The sequence below is a fragment of the Natrix helvetica genome, assembly GCF_964273705.1.
Source record: "Natrix helvetica genome assembly, chromosome: 1".
Classification (NCBI taxonomy): Eukaryota; Metazoa; Chordata; class Lepidosauria; order Squamata; family Natricidae; genus Natrix; species Natrix helvetica.
This window is the reverse complement of record NC_138548.1, coordinates 185,457,970-185,480,877: the sequence shown is the minus strand read 5'-3', so window position 1 is coordinate 185,480,877 and position 22,908 is coordinate 185,457,970. Positions and strand designations below refer to the sequence as shown.

General features: G+C 36.7%; 1 protein-coding gene across 15 annotated transcripts in view; it reads right to left on the bottom strand.

Moving 5' to 3' along the window:
- Positions 1-22,908, bottom strand: part of MAP2 (microtubule associated protein 2) — a 245,981-nt gene that overhangs the window by 62,268 nt on the left and 160,805 nt on the right. For all 15 annotated transcript variants that reach the window (XM_081937821.1, XM_081937827.1, XM_081937822.1 and 12 more), the window contains one exon: positions 19,277-19,564. In XM_081937821.1, the coding sequence (XP_081793947.1) occupies positions 19,277-19,538 (262 nt within the window). In that variant the 5' untranslated portion in view covers positions 19,539-19,564. The remainder of the gene's footprint in view (positions 1-19,276; positions 19,565-22,908) is intronic.

Below are 22,908 nucleotides of genomic sequence, written 5' to 3'. Positions count from 1 at the left end.
TTTTATATAAGTTATACAGAGGTTTATAGGAATCCTCAAAAGCTCCATTCGGGGCTTCAAAGCCTATTAGCAGCCAATGAAACTTTTTCAAGATAAGGTATTATTCTATTAAACTGGACCACTCTGCTGAGCAGCAGCATTCTGTGCCAGTTGAGTCATCTTCCACAATGTTCCACTTAAAGCAAATTACAGCACTCTAACTGAGAGATGCCAAGTGCATGAGTCACTGTTCTCAGTGCCCATGGCCACCCCTGGCACCTGCTGTTCCAGCAGGAGCCAGAAGTCCAAGCAGACTGTAAGACTGAATAACAAATTTTCTATCGTAGTACAACCCCATTCATAGCAATAAGTGGAGCAACTGCCTCTTACTGGGATTCAAGCTTATTCTGTTTTTCCCCATCCAATCCCTCATCCCCTTCAGACAAACAGTGAAGATTTCTACATCTCCTGTTCAGTCCAAGATAGAGCACTGATGATACCGAATCTCAAACTAACACATTTGAAATCTCCCCACAGCATATAGATTTAAAATGTAAATGATGAAAAAATGATTTAAAGTTTTTGTGCCTTGATTTAATGGCTCTTAAATATATCAATTTCTGCTTCAGAGTGCAAAAAAAAATGGCTCATGCAACGTTTCAAATATAATTTGGATGGCTGAAGAAAGCTAACTCTTTCATGAGCTCCCAAATAACATCAATTCCTTACTCATTCATGAATTTTGCAACAGCTTTGGATTATCTGAGATAATTGTGTCTAGTTATTTCCTGAGATCCCTTTCACATCAAAATCCTGGTCCAGTCTATGATTAGTGCCACCTCTTTGTGTCCCCACAACGCCATTATATTTGCACAGGCTTGGGAAGATGAGCCATTTAACTATTGACTTGTCCGTTTTTAAAGACAAATGGTGCAAAGAAAGATTTTCTGGATCTGCAGGGTGGATAATTTCCAACTGGTAGGAACTCTTACCTCACCACCCTCACTCCCAACCAGGAAATCTACATCCACTACTATACCAAGTCACTGCAACATTCTGCAATATTCCATCATCTTTCCCAGTCATTGATGTGATTTTACCAGTTTGGTCTATGCATAGCAATTCCTGCGTATAGCCATTTCTAAGATATTATATCTTATAATAACAATTTAGTTTAGGAAAACAACTGTTAGCAACAGAATCACTGGCCCTATTCAGCAGACAAAATAATTTTTTAATTGTCAAGGACCTGATTCACAATATGTATCACATAATTTCCTTATTCTTTCAAGGGCGATCAATTATGTTTAAAAAAAAAACCCTGCCATTGTTAAAAGATAAGCGCTTGATGCTGGATTTAGCTTCAACTCAGTAGAAATAACTATCACCTTCAAGGCCGATTTAACAGTATGACAAGCAATCTTTCTTGTTTAACAAAGCATGCTGTCTCTGCCTGGCAAACCTACATGACTTGACATTTGTCCTCCCAGAGAAAGTGATGATACTTTGCAAACAGGCCTGGTAATGGGTCATACATAACGAAATAAAATGCCCATAGGTACGCCTGAAAGTATCTAACCTCCTCCTTTCTTTATCAGTTGGCAATGTATGTTGCTGCAGTTGTAACCCAGACTGGAAGGCATCGACTGCAATCAAGCTGAGTGATAGATGCTCGATCAAAAACTGACAGCCATCATCTCACACTCTGCTGAGATTCTAGGCATGCCTGGAAATAAATGGTGAATCTTTCTTTTCTTTTAATAAAGTTTGTAACATGGATATGACAACTGGAGATGAGTTCAGATCTGGAGCCAATTGATAGATCCAATCTTCTCTACAGTATGTATTTGTTGCTGAACTTTCAGCCCTAGGGAATTTCAAACTCTTTTAAATTGAGCTTAATATTGGAAAAGATGTGAGTGATTTTGGAAGTGAACAAAGAAGTGTCAGGGAGGATTTATTATCTAGCAACATTTTGCCCCTTGGATGATCTAGCAGAATAGTCTTACTTTTATTCTATACCAAAGAAATTTGCCAGTCCTTGCCACTGGCAGTAAATTCTGCCTCAGACAAACCCACAGCAGACATAATATTGTGTTAGCCTGATCAAACTGTAACTCCTCAGAAGTCTGCTTACTGGCAGAAGCATCTTTCCAGAGAAATTGGGGATGTGGTGGTGAACTGTCCAACATTTACGTAATTGCTGCAGTGGTCTCAAGTCTTTAGTGCATTGGTTACTAAGAAGGGAAGAAACAATTTGTAACAACAGTTGAGATAGTAGAAATAATAAATAGTCTGAATAGAGTGTACAAGGCCAGTATACTCCCTCCCCACATCCAGATCTCAGTATCAGGTATAATAAAAATGGTCATTGCCTTTTCTTCAGATTCTGTTTGTTTCCCGTTCTAAACATTATGACTCTCTCTCATGCAGCAGTCATGATTTGTAGCTGCTTTTCCTGTCACCATCTTTATAATGAGTGATTACTCATATTTATAAATACAACATCCAAGATGTTACTTAGTCCACTATCGAAGTGTACCTTTGGCCTTGCAGACATGCTCAGTTTTCAATAACTGAGATGTTCCATGACCCAAGTCAGAATAGAGATGGAGTAAAAGTTGCAGGCTTTAGTGATACTGGAGAAGCAGTTTTGCTTCTTAATATATTAATATATTTTATTTAAACTTATTTAATATAAACCATCCAAATAAAATTAAACAAACTGCCATTTCTATTCAAGTAAAATTCAAATTATAACATTGTTGTAAAGGACATTTTTAGCAACATGTGCAACAGAAACAGTATTTTTATTGTTAATGGCTACCAAACAAAACCCAGACATTTGGTACTAATGGATCTTATAAATACAGGATCCAATGATTAAATAAAATTTGGGGAAGGTAGCTACTTAGCTCTTGTTATATAAAAGGATTTTAGTGATATTAAAAAAGAAAATCCAATAAAATTCAATGAGAAGGCAGGTGGGTATGAATTTCTTTCTATATTTAGAACTCTGTTTTTCAAATCAGGAAACTCTAAGATCTGTTGAGTTCCAGAATTCCCCAGCCAGCATGGGAATTGGTCCACAGACCTTAAAGTTGCTGAGTCTGAAAAAACACTGCTTTAGAATATATTGCACGGGTATCAAACTCACAGTGTCATATTGCCATCACATGACATATTGTGACATTCTCCCCTTCATAGAGCTGAAGTGGGCGTGGCCTGCACATGACACATATGGTCCACGGCAGGCCGTCAGTTTGACACCTGTGGAAAGCTATAAACTCTGAGCAAAAGAGGGAAGAGACTTCTTTGATGCTGTTACAAGGTTATTCCCTATGCTGCTCTATCACAGTTCACATATACAGCACTGGAACAACTATGTATAAAATGGAATTGCCTCTTTATATTTGACAAGAAGCATGGGGAGAAACTGTATTATTTTTCTCCGCCCAGCATAATTCTCCTACTACAGCTAATTTGGGGAAGAATTACTTAACAGCACAGAATGGTGAACATTTGGTTCCTCCAAAATATGAGTGATGATTGGGTGACTCAGCCATCCACTCATCCATCCATTTCATTATGAGCTGAAACCAGCAAAGGTAAATTCAAAATGACAGTCCCATCACATATTATAGTCCGAAAGTGATCAAATACTAGAATGATTCAGCTGGTCCAGAAAGAGAAATACTGTCCACCACCACCCTGTCTTCTGCCAATTTAGCCATGTTTTAGATGAGGAACAGGAGCAGAGGACAATGAAGCAATTAGCTATACTGCAGCTGTGATATAAGGAAATTTCAAATGCTTCTTGGAGAATTTCACAGCAGGGACCAGTTTCCTTAGCAACAAGTCTAATAGCTGTTAAGGTAGAAATTAGACAATAAAAGGAATGAGTAATTCAGTTGTTAGTTAAGTGCATGTGCTAAATATATTTCTAAACTATGAAAACGAAGAACAGTCATTACTTGCTTCATGTAAACAACTTGACAAATCTATGGTAGAACTTTTATTTTTTTTCTAATAATATATTATATCTAAGCATCTTGACATAGATAACCAACAGAACTGGATTCTATTGTAATACCACCAAATACTCTGAATGTTAGGCAGCTTGGAATTCAATTTTTTAAAATCCAGATGTAATTTATTTGTATTGTATTTTATATCAAATTTGGGGACTGCATATCTCACTTAGAGAATAATGTATTTTAATATTAAATAACATTAATGCAAACAGAAAAGAACCATGAAATTATGAGATTCAAAACACTTTATCTCAACTTGTCTATACCCAAATTCATTCATGTCTGTTAGATTTCTTGCTCAATATTCTTGCCTTATCTTTTTATTAGAGAATCTGAAACCCTTGATTTCTTGCCCCCCCCCCATATCTCACATTGTAGAGACTGTTAATTTGCACATTCTATTTTTAAAGATTGATTGTTATGTGAAGATGAACTGACTATAGAATAACAGGTAATGGAAGGCTGCATGGCTGTAACTACAGGGTTTGGATTCCAGTTCAAATATAGGTTATCAATATGCACCAGGTAATGGAGAACTCTAAGTTTGATACTATTTCCATCAGCATGGAATGATTCATAAATAAATGTACACTTATTGGCTTTGTGGTACAGTTAGACTATCAGTATTCCTTTTCTTGTCATCACTGTCCTACTTAAAGCATCCCCCACCAGAATACTAATCCAAATCAAATGAGTTTCATGTAGAAGATGTTATTCATTTAAGGATATAACTCTCATCTGAAGTCAGTATAAACTCTTCATTATATCTTATTCCTACACCATGGTTATTTTACAGAGAAAAGGTTGGTATTATTGAGAAAATGCAGCTGATGTGCAATAACTTCAAATTAATTTACAGTGTAAGTAGCATCCATCTATGAAAAAAAGGTTCAATTAACATGCACAGAAACACATCCACAATTTCTTCAACACTACCAAGATTATACTCCAAATACTCTTTACTCATTATTTTAGAGACAGGAGATTCTTTCAGGACAGATTTTTATTATGCCATCCTCCTGCCTCATTCAAGGAATTTGGGGGATTGAGATGATATCCTCTTCCCCTTATAAACTCCCTCTGAAAAGTCATCAAATGATTCAAAGTGCAGAGTGTGCAAAACAGCAGACAAAACAGTAGATCGTATACTCATCTTGGGCAAGAAGATCACAAACTGATTACAAACAACAACATAACACAAAATGATTCATTGGAAGAGCTATAAAAATCATCATTTGTCAGTAATGAAAATGTACAGTGTAGAATTTAAAAAGTAGTTGAAAATAAGCAGGTTAAAATATTCTGGGATTTTCAAATACAAACTGATAAATTCTTGGCTTATAACACACAAGATTTAAATGTGGTTGAAAACAGGAAAGATTATGGCATAAATTAGCCATCATGGTCCCAATGGTTATCAGCCCACTAAGCGCAATACCACAAAATCTAAAATCTGGGAATTTAGAAAATCTGGCATTGACAAAATTTCTATTTGTAAATTACAAAAGGCTACATTGGATCCATACGTACATTATGACTTGGAAGTGCTTGGAAGAATTTGAGGCATATGATTTAATTTTAAGTTTAATGTTTAGTTTAATGTTAAGTTTAAGATTTAGTTTAATGTTAAGTTTAATAACAGCATGTATACATTTAACCCTAATCCTAATATTTTACAGAGAAAAAAGCAGTCTACAATTGCCTTGGCACTGTTACTGGCAGAAATGATTCTAGATTGCTCCTGCCAAATCCTAGATGCTTGAAAAATTACTCCAAGATATTTAAAATCTGGAACTTGTTCTGTTTTGTTAATTCTTATTTGCCATTGGTGTTTATGGCAGTTAGAAAACCAACAGTTTTAGTCTTAGAGTAACAAATTATAAGCCCTTCATCCTTGCAGAATTCTGTTAAGGCCCACAAACATCTGCTAAGGCCCATCTACATAAGTGAGAGGATTGCTGCATCATCACCATATAGTACAGCAGTTTTACCAAATGTCTGTCCCTGAGGTCAGTAGGGGTGGTGATGGTGAAACTTTTTTTGTGTAAGAGCAACAACCACTGAACTTATATGTAGTAAATATAAAACAGTAGGCATCCCTGTTTCACTCCTTGGCGAACTGGAATATCTGCAGTAAGATATCCAGGGTTATTAGTGTCCAAAGACCACTCAAGTTGCTATAATGGGCTTTGAGAAGGACCCTGGGAGTCAAGAGGAGAAGCTGCAGCCCAGGCAACAGTGTGACAAGAGACAAGAGACAAAGCCTCTCAGAAGGCATCCTCCCTAGTTCTGTAGGAAGTAAAGGCTGGGGAAGGGGGAAGTGCTTTCACACTTGCAAGACTGTTACTGTAACATTGCAGTAAAGGTTAAAGTTAATACAGGACTTGTGATTTTAGTTTCCAGTCTGGATTACCTCAAAAGGCTGACATTTGTTGATGGGAAATGCTGACTGGTAGGCTCCTATCTTGACTTCTCTTTACTCATATTAGCAACGCATTCCAAAATATAATGTAATAAATCCAAACTCTAGGATTATTAAAAGGAATATTTCTGAATTTCAAATATTCTGATACTACACAGATACAATATCAAAATACACCAGAAGGGATGCTCTAGCATGGCAGAAAATTCAAAGCTATAAATATTCCTTTGGGAGGTTGATTGACAAATTTTCTGAGGAGAAAAACAAATTCCATTAGCAAGACTGTGACATGAAAGACAGGCACAATGCCTTCTCTCCCTTCAGGGTCCCATTGCCACATTGACATTGCTAATGCCACTAAACCTACAACATTGCACCAGCTGCATAACTCCTGGATATTAGTTTGGGCTCCACTAGCATAATTGAATCCTTTTCTTTCATACTGCTAAGAATTGCATTGTGCAATAACTCACCAAAATATAGAAGAGAAAGGAGTAAGAGTCTTACTGCACACACAAAAATCAGATTTGACACTCAAATGTGTATATAAATTGGCCCTCTGGATATTTATGGAAGTTGCACAAAATGATTTTGTTCTCAATAACCATTAGCTTAGCTTTGTCATCATGATAGCTGGTGGGAAAAACAACAGAAAACTGAAGAATTTATTTTGATGGCCTGAAGAATTTTGCACAATATTCCCAATTTTAGAGTGAACTACCTGAAAGTCATTCTCTTAGAGGCATATCAGATATGGAATGGCAAAACCTGGACAACCACTAGATGGAAGCAAAGTGTTTTCAGAATCTGTAAAATCCAAACCACTGGAGGACAGCACACACAAAAAAGATGGGAGATAAAACTGACATTTCTTCACAATCAGAATTGATGAAAGTGAGAACAGTGAGAGAGCTGAAGAAACTGCCAAACACAGAATTGGTAAAATTCCAAATACTATGAGCGTTGTCAAAGGAAACAACAATTTCACTACAGATTCTACAAGCTATATAACAATATTAAGAGATATTTAATGAAAAAAAAATCATCCTTCTCTGAAAGGAAGATACTGGAGACAGAATGAATCGGAAGGCTTCAGAAACTTAACTATTACTTAGAATATATAGTGTACTCAGATATCCCTTATAAGAGTGCAGGACGAACAGAGTTATGATTGCCATAGGGCTGAACCATCAAGGAGAAAGCCAAACTTCATAGTGTTTTCTTGTATCTTCCTTTCAGAACATCTGTTGATACGGCATTCACTCATTTGATTTTTTTTTTTAAAAAGCAACTCAACATAGGACTAATCCTGGATATTTCTTTGTTCTTATAAATGTGCTTATTTGTGTGTGTGTGTGTGTGTGTGTGTGTGTGTGTTTAAATCTTTAAAAAAGATTAATATGCAATATCTGAACAGCACAATTGTTGAGAATAGCCTCAGAGATGAAGATGATCGTGATGATGTTGATGATGATAAAAATGATGACAACTGCTACCTCTGTGTTGCCTTACAGATAATCATTCACACACACACACACACACACACACACACAGGGGAAGGAGAGAGGGACAGAGTTAGATCTAAGAAATCAACTTTTTGTAATTGAGTTGAGATTTTATCCTTTCCTATTATGTCCCAGTGATTTTCCAGATCCTTTGGTTCTGTACCAAATGTGCCAACCATTATTGATAACACTACCACAATTTTTTTCTGCATTCACCTGATCTATATTTGTTAAAATGCTGGCCACAGAATGGCCTCTTTTGCCATTTTTGCCTTCACAGCACTAGCTGCTCATTCTGATTACATCTTTGGTTGCACTGCTTTTCAATGCACCTTCCTTTATTAGGTCATATAGCTTAATTTCCTAGCTATCCTTGGTATACCAGCTCTGTTCCTTTTTTCTTTTTCCATTGTTTCATAGCAAGAACAACCTATCAATGTCACTACATGGGTGTAGTGCACAACTGATCATCACAATTTTCCAAAACTTTGATCTGGTGTTTTTAGCTCAGCTTGTGTCCAGAAAATAGTTTTTGAATACACTAACTTTGACTTTAATAAGTCTAATTCACTAGAAATGTGTAACTATCCTCTCGTGCAAGATTTCATAATTTATTTCCAACTAGCCTTTCAATTCCATCAGTTTTAATCAATTTTTGCTTATTTACTATTAATGATGAATTTTTATCTAATTGAAAATCCAGAACACTGTTGATGTTGATGATATTTCCTGAGCATTGTACTAAGAATGAAACTATGTTGATTCTGCACCCATTATAAGAGACACAATACAAATATAAAAAGGAGGAAATTATCCCCCCTCTCTCTATCTCTCAATCAATCAATCAAACTCACATGGCTAATACAGTGTGAATAACATGATGGAAGATTTATATGTAAGGAGTTGAGCTCTAAGAGAAAAAGCAGGATAGAAATAGAATTTTCTTGGTTTTCTACAATTTCTATGATATAGAACACAGTCTTTTTCTCAACTCTTCACAACTACAGAAAACAAAATAACTTTCAAACAGCAAATGCATTAGAAAGACAAAAATGATTTTTCTTCTACTGATTTACAATCAGCCTAGATTTTTTTTTGCATAAATGCAGATTCTGCATGAATCAAGTGCAATTGTTTATAGTTTTTAGTGATCTATGCATGTGAATGAGACATATGGATTTGTGTTCAGCTCCTATTTCATTAACCACGGCAGTTCTTGGCTGAAATTGGATGCTGCAATTCTCTTATGATGACCATAGCAATAGCCTTATACGTATATCGCTCCATAGTGCTTTACAGCCCTCTCTAAACGATGTACAAAGTCAGCATACTGCCCCCAACAATCTGGGTCCTCATTTTATTGACTTCGGAAGGATGGAAAACTGAGTCAATCTTGAGCCAGTCCAAATGGAACTCCTGGCAGTGGGCAGAATCAGCCTGCAATGCTGCATTCTAACCACTGTGCCACCATGGCTTCTGAGATGCTCAGATGATAACTGACACAGGCAAAAAAAGAACATAGAGACACAAACTATTAATTCACAGGGATGATAGAGATGCATGGTACTGTTTCCATTATTTCCGAAAAGGCCTGAAGGAAGACTTTAAGGAAATCAAGGGGATGGAAAGAAATAATCTAATTGGGAATATCACCTGCCTTGGCCATCTCCTATATTTTTTCCTAGAATTCTTAATGTGACTCTCCAATGTGTCTTTTATTTACATACTCTTTGTTATTGAATGGAATGCTTCATGATATTCAATCCTTCTGAGAAAACACAGAGTGCCAGCAGCATCAATACACCAATGATGCTGTCAAAATGTTGATGTGTATGATTATGCCACCAAGTATAATCACACTTACTTTCTTCTACCGTATCTGATGCAAACCATAAGCCATAGTGTGATCTCATAACACATACTTGCTGTTATTTTCTCCTATGGCAAGGATTTGCTCAGCTTAGCATCTTCCAGATCTATTGGGACATTAATTCCCCAGTTGCCTCATCTTTGAATTCTGAAATTTCAATCTCAGTGCAGCTAGAGTATGCTAGTTAGGATCAAACCTTTCGGGAGAGGGGGCGGTATATAAACGCTAATAATAAATAAATAAAAATAAACTCTTGCACTTGATGAAAAGATTCTTTCCAAAGTGAAGGTCTGATTCAGGGAATGTAAAAGTTCCTGTTACATAATTAAATATCACGATAGATCTGAGAACACTTTTTTTAAAATCATAGGCTTGTATTTATTTTTCAGGTCTTCCATTTCTGATTGCTGGAAATATTCAATATATTCAAAATAAATGTTCCATTTTTTATATTAAAAAAGCTAAAGAATTGAAGCTTAACTCAAGAAAAAGGGAGAAGGTAAGCAATCCAGAATGTTTTATTTTAGTTATGCATAGCAATAGGATGGGCTCTAGCACGAGTCCGAAGCCTGAAAGAATAAACCTCTGGTCCCAGTGACCAATTCGGATTGGATCCTATACACAGTAACTCATTTATTTGAGACACGGAAATCATGATAATGACAAGAAATCCTTTTTGTTTCTTAGCTTAATCCATCCATCTACTGTCTTTCAACCTTATGACATTACTGCTGAAAATGATGCCTTTCATCTTTTGTCTAGCAGATTGAGCCACCTCTAACTAGTCAAAGAGACAGTGCAGTTGGCCACGGGTCTGCTCTTGAATTCTAAATAAGCTCCCTTTCTGCCTACTTTATCTCAGAGGAGCTTAAACTGAAATTTCAGACAGCACACTGAAATGTTGGCATGGCAACACCAAAGAGAAAAGCTGCATTCAGATGAGGAATAGCAACAGCTTGCTTATGTAGATCGCTGTTTTCAGTGTTTCAATTCTAACTCATAACGTATTATATTTCTATGATTCTAGAATGGGTACATATTAACCCTGCACCATGAGTGTTTAGAACTCATCAAAGAAATGAGGCAGTAAGTGTATAGATATCCAACAATCTTTTTAAATTCCTGATAGGTTTCAAGAAATAAAATTTGACAAATGTAAATGCCTTTATTAAGAATTGAGTTTATAAGGACAATAACAAAATGGCAGAGTACTATAATATCTTACCAACATCTTCTGGAAATATGAATTTCCTAAAAGTCTATGGCTGCCAATAAAGAATAAGGTAGATTGAGTGAAACAGAAAAAAACATTAATAAAATCTCTTGAGTCAGTTTCATTCAAAATAGAACTATTCAAGGAATGAATGTATTGCCTGTAAACAAAAATATGAATAAAAACTGTAGCAATTTCTTCTAGCTAGCTGTTTAAACTTTATTTTGCTACAAACTAAAAAGAATCCTTTATTCATCTAATGATAAATGGAAAGTCTGGGAAAGATTGAGTGCAAAAGAAGAAGGGGACAACAGAGAATGAGGTGGCTGGATGGAGTCACTGAAGCAGTCGGCATGATGGACTCCAGAGGAAGGTAGAGGACAGGAAGGCCTGGAGGAACATGTCCATGGGATCGCAATGGGTCAGACATCACTGCACAACTAACAATATCAAAAAATGGAAAGTGAATTCCCCTCAACAAAATTATAAAATTGTTTCTAAAATATTTTTAGAAATCAATTTCCTATAATAATTTAATGCTGAAATGTGTATATGAATTATTCTGCAAATACATATAAATTCAGAAATCAATCTGATTTCTTTTAATTTGGATTTCTTAAGTAAGCATAGGGGTCTGAATTTAACAAGAAGCTATAAACATCTTCATTTAATTGGGTTTCATGCCTCTCCTTTAGTCTGGTTCCAACTGTATATAGATGAACAATTTAAATTTAAAAATATTTTATAATACACAACTATAGATTAGACTAGAGCAGGGGTGTCAAACTCAAGGCCCAGGGGCTGGATCCGGTCCATAGACTGCTTAGATCTGGCCTGTGGGACCACTCTGGAAACAGCGAAGGACCAGCCCGCAGTGCCATTGCTAGCAAAAATGGAGTTCCATTTTCACTGGCAGAGGGTTGTCAAAACCAAAAACAGAGCTCAGGAGCCCATTTTCACTGGCAAAGCACTCGGGTCACCCCCAACATGAGTGACATTGAGCTGGACATGCCCCCCCTGCCCTCCCCCGAGGTCAAACACAACCACAATGTGAAGAAGTCAATGTAATCTGCAACTGATAGTGGTACTGCTTTTACCCTATATGTGGATGAGAAAAAGACTCTGACCGTGGGAAGCATACCATATATTCATTTTATTCCCCACTATTTCATTTTTGACAGATTTACTGAACAGAAATAAAATTAGGAGTCATAGATATATTTTACTGTATTATTAGTTACTCTTAGCTAACTGTCAGTTATTTTTGCCTAAATAAGTTGTTTCCTATTTATTGTTTTGTAAAATATTAACTGTAAAAGCATGGATCTTTAATATAAAATGTTCTCAATTAATCATAAAGTAGAAGCCTTTATTTTCCTAATCTAAACATGCCAATTAAACCTAATCATATGGCAAATATTGCAATGCTGCAATAAAAGCAGAATAAAACATTGCCAAGCTTACAAGCACTGGATTGCTATACATCCTTCACAGATATAGAAAGTTAGAATGGATTTGTAAATAGTTTTATTTACTGTTTGTTTGTTTAGCATATGTGATATCATATGCTAAATATGAATAAATAAATACACGGGGAAAAATTGATTCCTAGAAGTAAGTAAATTAGAGCCACACTTCTGAATTCATCCAGCATTAAGGTTTTTTTTAAAAAATCACTAACAATCGCTTCACATTCCCAAATATCAGAGTAGAGGAATATGAGAAGAATGTTCCTAGAATGGACCAAACCTTTCAACTGTGGAAAAATTTCATTTTCTGTCTAACTGTCAAATAAAAACCTGCATTATTAGGAGCCACTGCGTCTGGTATAAAGATATCAGAATCCAGCCCATACTGTAGAACCCATTTGTAGCTACATGTAGTCAGTTCACTTGGCCAAAGAACATTTTCTTGTTGTCCTTGAACATTGTCTGTGTAAAGTACAAACTGTCTATTCAAAAATATATAGAGAATAGGGGGAGGAATCTGAAAAACGTGTATTTTGTTTAATCCTCAAGACCAGAACAAAAACCCGATAAAGCAAAAATAGCAAGAGAATTAAAAGACCCTGTCCAGAATATGGTGCTACCTAACTGCTCCTCACTGTGCACTTATGCTGCACTCTTCCATGAAGTAGAAGAATGACACTAGGATTAATGCCATCAGACGTGGGCTACAAAAATCCAGGCAAAGTCCATCTAATAGATGACTTCAAAGAGATGCAGAAAATTCTTAACCTTTTGCTGCCACTGATCATCATCACCTGTCATCAGCATTGTTACAGCTCAGGTCTGGCAGCTCTGAACTACTGTTGAGAAGCCTTTTATTTACTGAAGATGTTTAGGGAATCACAGTCCTAAATTACAAAAACTTGATTTCATTCATAGAATATTATTTACTGTATTTTTCAGAGTATTAGATGTACCTTTTTACCCCCCAAAAGAGGATGAAAATCTGGGTGAGTCTTATACTCTGAATGTAGCTCCACCCACCCGCTCTGTGCGTCGCATTTTCTGGGGGTTCCATGTGGCGGGGATTCTCACTTTCACATGGCGCCTGATTCCCGAAGCTGCCTGGGGAACTGCAATGAAAGCCTTTTCAATGAAAGTGTAGGGTCACTTCCCCAATTCCAAAAAGGGCACGTGCAGAGGCCAAACAAGTGCATTGTGTTTCAGGTGGCAGGCGGTTCCAGCAAACGCTGCCACCTGAAAATGCTTTCCTTCCCAGTTCCCAGGTGCACAGCACAGAGCCACGCGCCTTCCTCCTCCTCTATAAACTTGCCACCTGTTTTCTTCTGGTCAACATCATTGGCTGGGGGAAGCAGGGAGAAAAGCAAGAGGGCAGCGCAGTCAGGTGAGGGCGCAAGAGCCAGGCGCAGACACAGGGCAGGCAGATTAGAGGCAGCCAGCTGATTGCCGGCTTGGCGGCTTGGCTGCTGGCCACCTGGAGTACGTACGCAGCAAAGGAAACCCTGCAGCCCAAAAACTCTTTCATTGAAAAGGTTTTCATTGCAGTCCCCCAGGCAGCTTTGGGAATCAGGCTCTGACCTGAGGCAGCAAAGACGTTAGCCAGATGAATACTGATGGATGCTGCTGGGAAAGAGGCAGAAAGGTTTTTTTTCTTGATTTCCTCCCACAAAATTAACGTGCATCTTATACCCCGATGCGTCTTATACTCCAAAAAATATGGTGTATATTTAAACAACAAATTGGCCACTTTTCCTCAAATCAGGATGGTATTTAAAGAATAACAGTCTTAAAACATAATAAAGGAAAATGTCTTTTAAAAATCAAGCCAAATGTACCAGATATTAGATGACAATACTAATGTCTTAAAAACTCTTCAAAATAACTACACAGCAACTTTGAGTAGGTGCTGTAATTTTATAAAGGGAAAACAGCTGAACCTAAATGGAGTATGGACTGTTAAGAGTGAAAGATGTAAAACCTTTTATGTCTAATTGATCCCCAAAACATCATGATACTCAATTCAGTCATGGAGCTAAATATATTCTCATTTTAAGGAAAGTATTGGTATTCTGCAATATTAAACTTAATTAGCTCATCTATATATTACTTGATAGATGCAACTTTATTTTAAAATATGAAGTCCTACTCTCTAATGACCTGAAGAAAAATAATGAATCAGTGTTGAGAGGTTAAATTCAAAAACATATTGAGACCAGTAAGAAGAAGCATTCATCTATGGCCCATAAAATGCTTCTTGAACTACATTTTCTGTTTGATTTATTTAAAATAATCATATACAATGAAATTGAAGTTTCATCATATGGCATCATATGTAAACGAATGTTATTACTTAAACTTTTAAATGTAATGTGCTAATATGCTTGAATGGAAATTAAATTTCATCCAATGGATAATTTAAAAAGTCATTCAATTTCACTGGAAAGAATGTCAATATATTCATAAAGAAGAATCTACTGCAGGATAAGTAAATGACCTCTCCCTAAATCACTCTTCCATGGAAAAATAAATCTATCATGTCAGTCATAAAGCATTTAAACACAAGAATGTTGGTTAGATTGTAAAAAAAAACATTGGAAGATGAGAATGTGGAGAACATGTCTCAGAAGGATCCTCCTTAGTTTTGGAGAATAAAAGTGAAGGAAGAAAAGGATGCCTTGAGACTTGCAAAATTGATGTTAGCCTTGGAGGAAGTGCAGACAAGAAGCCAACTATGATTTACAGGTAGTCCTCAAATTACAATCATTTGCTCAGTGAACATTTAAATCACAATTGCACTGAAAAAAGTGACATATGACCAGTTTTCCCATTACAGCCTTTGTAACATCCCCGTGGTCATATAATTAAAATTTGGGTCTTTGGCAATTGGCACATATTTATGACAGTTGCACTGTCCCATGATCAAGTCATCACCATTTGTAATCTTCCCAGCTGGTTCTGAAAAATACAAGTCAAGGGGGGAAACCAGCAGTGATGTCAGTAGCAACCCACCTCTGCTGTGCGCGCTCATGCAAATGGAGCTGCACGTATGCACACACTTGCCCACTGCTCACATAGAATTATTCCCTCTCCCCTCCCTCACTGGTCCGGAAAGGCAAAAAGATTGGGGAACTCTGGGTACAGCTTCTCCTCCTTTCTCCCAAAGTCATTCCCACACACCATGACAGTCACAAAGAAACTCATGGGGGAAATTTGTGAAAGAAATTTCCTTTGCACTACCAAGTGCTTCTAAAGTTTTGATTTTAAACCATCTATGTGAAGTCATAGTAGCAGAAGATGTATGTTATTCTTTTGAATTGTTATTGCTATTGAATTAACACAGCATGCACTGTCCTAATCATGCTACCGAACTCCAACAGAACTACCTTTTTAAAAAGAATACTTAGTCATACACTCAAAGTCCTATTGCAAAACATAATGCCCTGAAGACATACAATGGAATGTGTTAAAAAGAAAATACAATTTGCCTGGATAGTCTTGGTAAAATGGCAATTAAGAGGGACTCTAGAATCATCATGTGATAGTAATTTCACAATGTCTTTATACACAGATCAAGTCAAACATGCACCCATCATTCTAAGACTAGTGCAGGCAGAAAATACCTATTGATACAAAACTGCAACCACTTTAACAGTAATAAAACTACTTGAAGCAGAGTATAGGAGACTAAGGCTGCTATAACCATCAACCCAAAAGGCATCATCTACAGTTGTTCTCAGCAGCAGGGGGTATTTTATTACGTTTCAAATATATACTTAACTAATTCTGTATAAGGAGTTTCCCGCAAATCTATTGCATATTATATTAAACAAATATATTTTTACACTGGTCACTATTCATTTACAAAATATTAATGTAAGGGTCTGGAGTTTTAAAAGTTACTCATATTTTTATATTTGAAAGATGAATTTACAGTGCTAGTGTGTGCAGTTTAAAAGATGTATTCTGCTATATAAAAACATCAAACATTTATATGTTTTATTCTGAAATAGCTTTTCTTCAAGGTGAATTTCTTTTTTGAAAAAAAAAAGAGCACTAATGTATGTAGCCGCGTAGTCACGGTGGTGCAGTGTTTAGAGTACTGCAGGCTACTTCTGCTGATAATATATATATTTGTGTGTGTGTGTGTGGTGTGTGTGTGTATGTGTGTCTGTATTGTGTCACAACCCCTGGTATGGGAGGGAACACACTGCTTCCCCTTTCTGTCCTTCGGCTCACTCCAGGAGACCATCCAGGCAGAAAACCATATTTTTAATGTTGCCTTTGTTATATTTGTGTTATATTTGTGCTGATAAATAAATAAAGGGAGACTAGTATAGATCTATTTCAAGCTATTTAGCTCTCATCAGCTAGCCATACCCTTATGTGTTCCCTCCCATATTTGGGCATACCAGGGGTTGTGACACAATACATACCTATTTCCCTGGCTTAGCTGATAAAGGAGGAGAGCCTGTGGCTTAATGTGTAACACATCTGTCTAATATGTAATACAGCCCAGGTTCAAATCCCAGTAAGGGTATGGCTAGCTGATGAGAGCTAAATAGCTTGAAATAGATCTATACTAGTCTCCCTTTATTTATTTATCAGCAAAAATAACACACACACACACACACACACACACACACACACACACACATATATATATATATATATATATATATATATATATATATATATATATATATATATATACATACATACATACATACATACATACATACATACATACATATATGTTTTCGTAGCCTGAAGATGGCAAGTGAGATCTTGCCGAAACGTTGCCAAGACAATCTCAATCCTACACGGGAAAAGACCCGAATACAACAAAACCAGCATATATATGATACAGGTACTGTATCAAGCACTGCTTCTTGGGTTGAAGAACCATAGATTTTATATCTTAATACATGAAATACTAGCTCAAATATAGTTCAGTTTTTTAAAAAATATTGACCATACTTATGTCGGGGTTGGGTTTTTGTTTTTGCTTTTGGATTTGTAATGGCAACTAAGCTTATTAGTTGTCGTGCATCATTAACAACAATAAGGAAGCAAATGGAAAGCAATCAAACTGCTTGAATCTGTGTGATTGCCAAGACACCTAAAGGCAAGAAATCCTTCTGCTGTAATTACTAACAACGTTTGCCGTGGAATAATTTCATTGACATTCTAGGATGGCTATACAGTACTTCAAAGAGAAGCTTATTCAGTGGAGCCTGACTGCCTTTACGTGTGCAATTGTTCATAGGCAGGGAGGGGTGTGTGAAAAAAAAAGGATAACAACAACAACATCTCTGAGTACATCTCTGAGTACAATAAAATGTTTTTTGCCTCAGAATGACAAACTTCAAAAGTGATTGAACCAGTGGTGGGTTGCCAATTTTTTTACTATTGCTTCGGGTGTGCGATGCTTTTGCGCATTCCGCTGCCACTACTACCGGTTTGCTCAATCTGGGCCGAACCAGGAGCAACCCACCTCTGGATTGAACCCAAACCAAACAATTAGCCTGAGATTATTATCTGTCTCCTGAGCCTGGCCTACGCATCCCAAAGAATATGAGATGTACCCCTCCATTTAAAAAATGCTCTCTTTTGCTAAAACTAAAAACAGCGTGCAGCAGGCAAGGGGCTGTTATGACAATATGTTCCCCAGATCTGTTTATTTTTTATTCATAGAGCTGTGTTACGGAAGCCTGGAAGGCACTGAAATGATGTCTGCCTCTGCAGAAGGAGGGCATCTATGCCAGGATCACAGTATGTTGCACGAATAGACCAAGATCTGTTATCATTTATTGATAAAAGTTCTTTCATACAGAATGTAAGTAAGGCAACCTGGAACTACTAAAAGAAAATGAGATCTTATTGCCATTAATATTAAGTAGCTGCTTAGGCTTTAATCAAAGCAAGTGTCAGCCTGCAAGGTGGACAGACTAAGAAACCAATGCCATATACGGGAGGACTACTTTTATTTTAGCAACAACAGTGCCTGTAGTAGACTCTTGCAAGTCTGAATGTGCTTCCCCCCACCTAACATTATTTTCCTGTGACCTAGGGAGGGGCCTGAGGCATTTACTTAAATTAATTTCTTAACCTGAATTGAACTTCTCTTATCCAACAATTACTTTGGTAGAAGCTCTTCCTCCTGACCTTCGATGCCATTCCCCTATGCCCTCTACAGGAGGCCACGTATTCATCAATTATACTTCAGTTAATTCCATTATAAATGCAACAAAAATATCTGTGACATTACTAGCTGAATTTAGCCCTATAATGATACACTAGCATCCCTTTCTTTTTTGTAAAAAATGTAAAACATTTTTTCAAGGAGCACAGAATTAATTTTTATAAAGTCTGCCATTTTTTTCACTGAAAACTAGATTTTAAGGAAGAAGCATGACTTTGTTTAAGTTAGACTTCGACTCTGTTCAGCAACTAGACTTCAGTCCAATGTTTCTGCTCTTACTAGTAAGTCCTTGTTAAGAGCTCGTTGGCTTTGTAACCTGAAAATACTACAGACTACACTTAAGAGCAACTACATGTAAGCACTTCCCTTTCTGTGCAGTGCATTCTTTCCACTTTCAGAATTGGATTCCAATTCAAATACCCTACACAGGGTTTTTTAGTAACGTAAGTACATTATCTGCGGAAGCCAAAACTGATTCAAGTTATTAGGATGCTATTGCTTGAAAAATATTCCCTGCAATGCTCTCTCCCTGAAAAGCAAGGATTTCAAGGACAAAAGAAGAGTAGTCTTTTGATAATTTACCTGCAGTATCTTTCTCTCCTGTAGTTAGTTCTCCATTGATTCCATTCTCTTTGGTTCTGGAATATGAGCTCTGTGGTCCATGTGCACCATATTCTCCAGCTTCATCCTCTTTGTATGGAAACCCATTAGAACTTCTGACCAGTCCTTCCCCTGTGCCACTTTGCTCCTTCATCTCTGCGGCATGTGGATGTGAAGAAGCTTCTGCTAACTGACCCGAAGTCCAGTGCGGTGCCTTAGCTTCATCTTTCCTATCGTCTGCCATACTTCTTGTCCTTTATAATTTTTCTTCTAATAAGAAGGGAAAGAGAAACCACTAGTAAACTGAAACAGGTTGCAGATATTCTTTCCCACCCAATGAAAAACTGAAATATGGTTGCATATGAAAATGAGAAAGAAAGCACCATCTTAGGATATGAAGAAAAAGAAAAATACATTCAAAGTTTTATACTTGACTTCAGTATAGTAAATATAGCAAAAATCTTTTTTTTTGAAGTTGCCTTCATTTACTTCCATTTAGAAGATGTTATAAGTTGAGAGTTTCTTCACATGTTATCTTGACATATAGTACTTGTGATATAATACAATTTACTATATTTTACAGCTAAGGGTTTGTTTGTTTTTTTGAAATTCCTGAATGCCCACTACTACTTGTTGTTAATCTTAGGAAGACTAAGGGAAGGTAGTTGCAGTGAGTCAATTGCTTAGCATTTAGATGAGCTGACTGCAGTCTTTTGGGCAATAGAAAGTTGCTGTAGTAGGAATTCAGGAACATTTTGGTTTATTTAAGCCAATGGATCTCAAATGGTTCACATTTTTCTGCTTACAAAATACAATTACTAGAATACAAACAGAAAGCCTTATGCTGAATCACCAAGGGTCTGATTTGACCAGTATTGTTTCTTTTCTTTGGCAGCTATCCAAAATGCAGAAATTAAATCTTTTCTAATTTAGTTCCAAGAATCTTTTTTTAAAGCTGAAGATAATAGATAGTAATGCAGGTCCTCCAGCATGCAAAACACGTGCACTGCCATGCAGTTGTAGTCTGTCTATGATTGTTACACAATGTGATACCTTAAAAAAAAATCCTATACAATTATGGACTAAGATGTCCAGGAGCAGTAGAAAGTGGGGCTTTTGTACAGCTATTACAAAAGAGTGAACTTTGCCAGATGAAACTTGTTGCAATACCATCATTCAAGAAGTAAAATAAAAGTCCCTGCTCATAGTGTTTATGGATGGTGAGCTGTTATCATCATCACAATTTGTCTGTGTGCTGCTTTCCATAAGGAGAAAGACTGGCAGAGCCGGCGGGGAGGGGGAGAAAAGAGGGATCAGCCTAGAATCACTACATAACCACAAATCAACTGTCCAACACCCCACCCCAACACCCCCCAATTGACTGACATTGACACTCTAACCAGGTGCTGAAACTTTAGTTGAGAAGGTTCCTGTGCATAGGCTTTTACCTATAAATCCATTAAATTGAACCTTTGTGTGTGTGGACCTGTTTTTTGTTGTGGATACTTTTTGATGTAAAGTAACCCCAAGTAGCCCATATTATTAAAAGAAAGCTTGCAAAATGCCAATCCTCCCAAACAAAATATCAATACTGTAATTATGTGAATGTTAAAGACCATACAATGCTAAACAATATTAAATGTGTATAATCCTAACAAAAAATCCAGAAATACAATTTAATCAGCAGAACTGCTGCTTTTCATACAATTAAATGGTGGTCCAGCAGCAAGGCTTAAGATTTGCTCAGGGTACCTTCAATCGCAGGTAACTAAATACCTACAGAAAAAGTCCAATTATTTCAGACTAGACTAGAGAGGGGGGGAGAGATCACATCACACCATCTTCTTGCAGCAAAGTGGAAAAAATAGAAATACAGCTATTCATATATTAAGAACATAGGAAGCTTCTTTTCATACAGTATCTTTTTTGTTGCCTCAGGTTTTTTCCAAATGGAGGTACAGTCGCTAATATATGGACCTTGCAATGCACATATAACCACTAAAACTAAAAATGGGCAAAGATGAATTGTTTTATAACTGTCACAAATTCTCTTTATAAATTTATTTTTCAGGATTTATATGTATCTTGCTTCCCTTATCCCTGATAAAATAAAATCCAGTTATGAATCTTATCTGTTCCTGATTTCAAAAGGTGAGCCTAGAGAAAGATTGTCTGTCTGACTTCTGTGGCATTTACTGCTGCTTCTGATATGCTATGGTATCTTCTGAAGAAGATGGAGGGCTTCCGTAAGTAAAAATAAATAAGAAAGTAAAAACTTGAGAGAAGAACCTCAACTTCTGCCCAACATCCTGAAGTTATCATGCTATAAAAAGATGGTCAGATATGTATAGATCCTTCCATTCCGCACCATCTAGTCAGAACTGATGAGACTTCTTGGATGAGAAGTGAAACGTCTTTAAAGGAAAACAAGAAAGTCCAGTTGCTTCTTGGAAAAGCACCTTTGGGACAATAAATTAAAGAGTATATGATAAAATGAGTTAAGAATGTAGTTATAACAAGACATCCTCTTACTCATCGGGTCATCATTTCAGAAATAATTATTTACCTAAACAGAGAAATAAAATGACCACAGCAACGTCTGACCTTCTGCTAACTTCCCCATTAATGTTGCTTGTGGGAGACTGGGAAGCAGCATCAGAAATTACTCCTCCTCCTCAGATGACCTGTGGAACTGCCAATCATTTTGCTGGAGTGAGGGGGAAATAAAAGACAGCAGAAGATTGCAAAGAAAACTGCAACCCTGCTCCCCATCCTGACATGTTCCCAAGGGGAGGATGTGTATCGATGCTGTCTTGATCAAGTGAGGTCCATACTCTCCACTACAGAAATTCAGTTGCAGTTGCTTCCTCAGTATTCAGTATTCCTACCATAAATACTACGTTTATTACAAGCAAATTAGTAGCCCATTAGGACATCAGTCAAATCTGACATTCTAGAACGCTCAGTATATAAAAAATTTCCAATGTTTTTCTCTAGCCAGTCCAAATCTTTTTTATTTATCTCAGAAGCAATAGAATACTTGCATCTGAACAGTGTTCTCAACCAAGAAACAACCTTTCTCCCCAATGCCCTGATATCTCTCCAAAGTGTTTTGGGTTCTAGTCTGTTCTATTATTCTTTCTATTAGAAAGCAGTAACTGGAATAGATTGATGGTTTGTGGTTTGTATATTTTATGGCTTTCCTATTAATCTTCTGTGCTAGTATTAATTTCAATGCATTTTAAATTGATTATATTATATGCTGCCTTGGGAACACACTGCAATTTTGTTTCAACTTCTAAAATATTCAGTAAAGTTTGTTATACAAAAATTCTGTTGCAGAATGGAAATCTGACTAAGTGGACAGAGGATTTATTTTTTTTATATGTAGATAGATCAAAGTGAGGCATTTGTGGTCTTCCACGTGTAGCAACTCCAACTAGCATAGCCAGGCATGAGGGTTGCTGATAATTATAAATTCACAACATTCACAGCTCCATTGTAATGCTTTCTACCCAATTCTTAAGATCTGCCCTCACTTGCCACTGGCCCTCATGCCACAGTAATGAGGCCGATGAATGGTTCTGTCACTTAATTATTGCAAGTCAAATTAA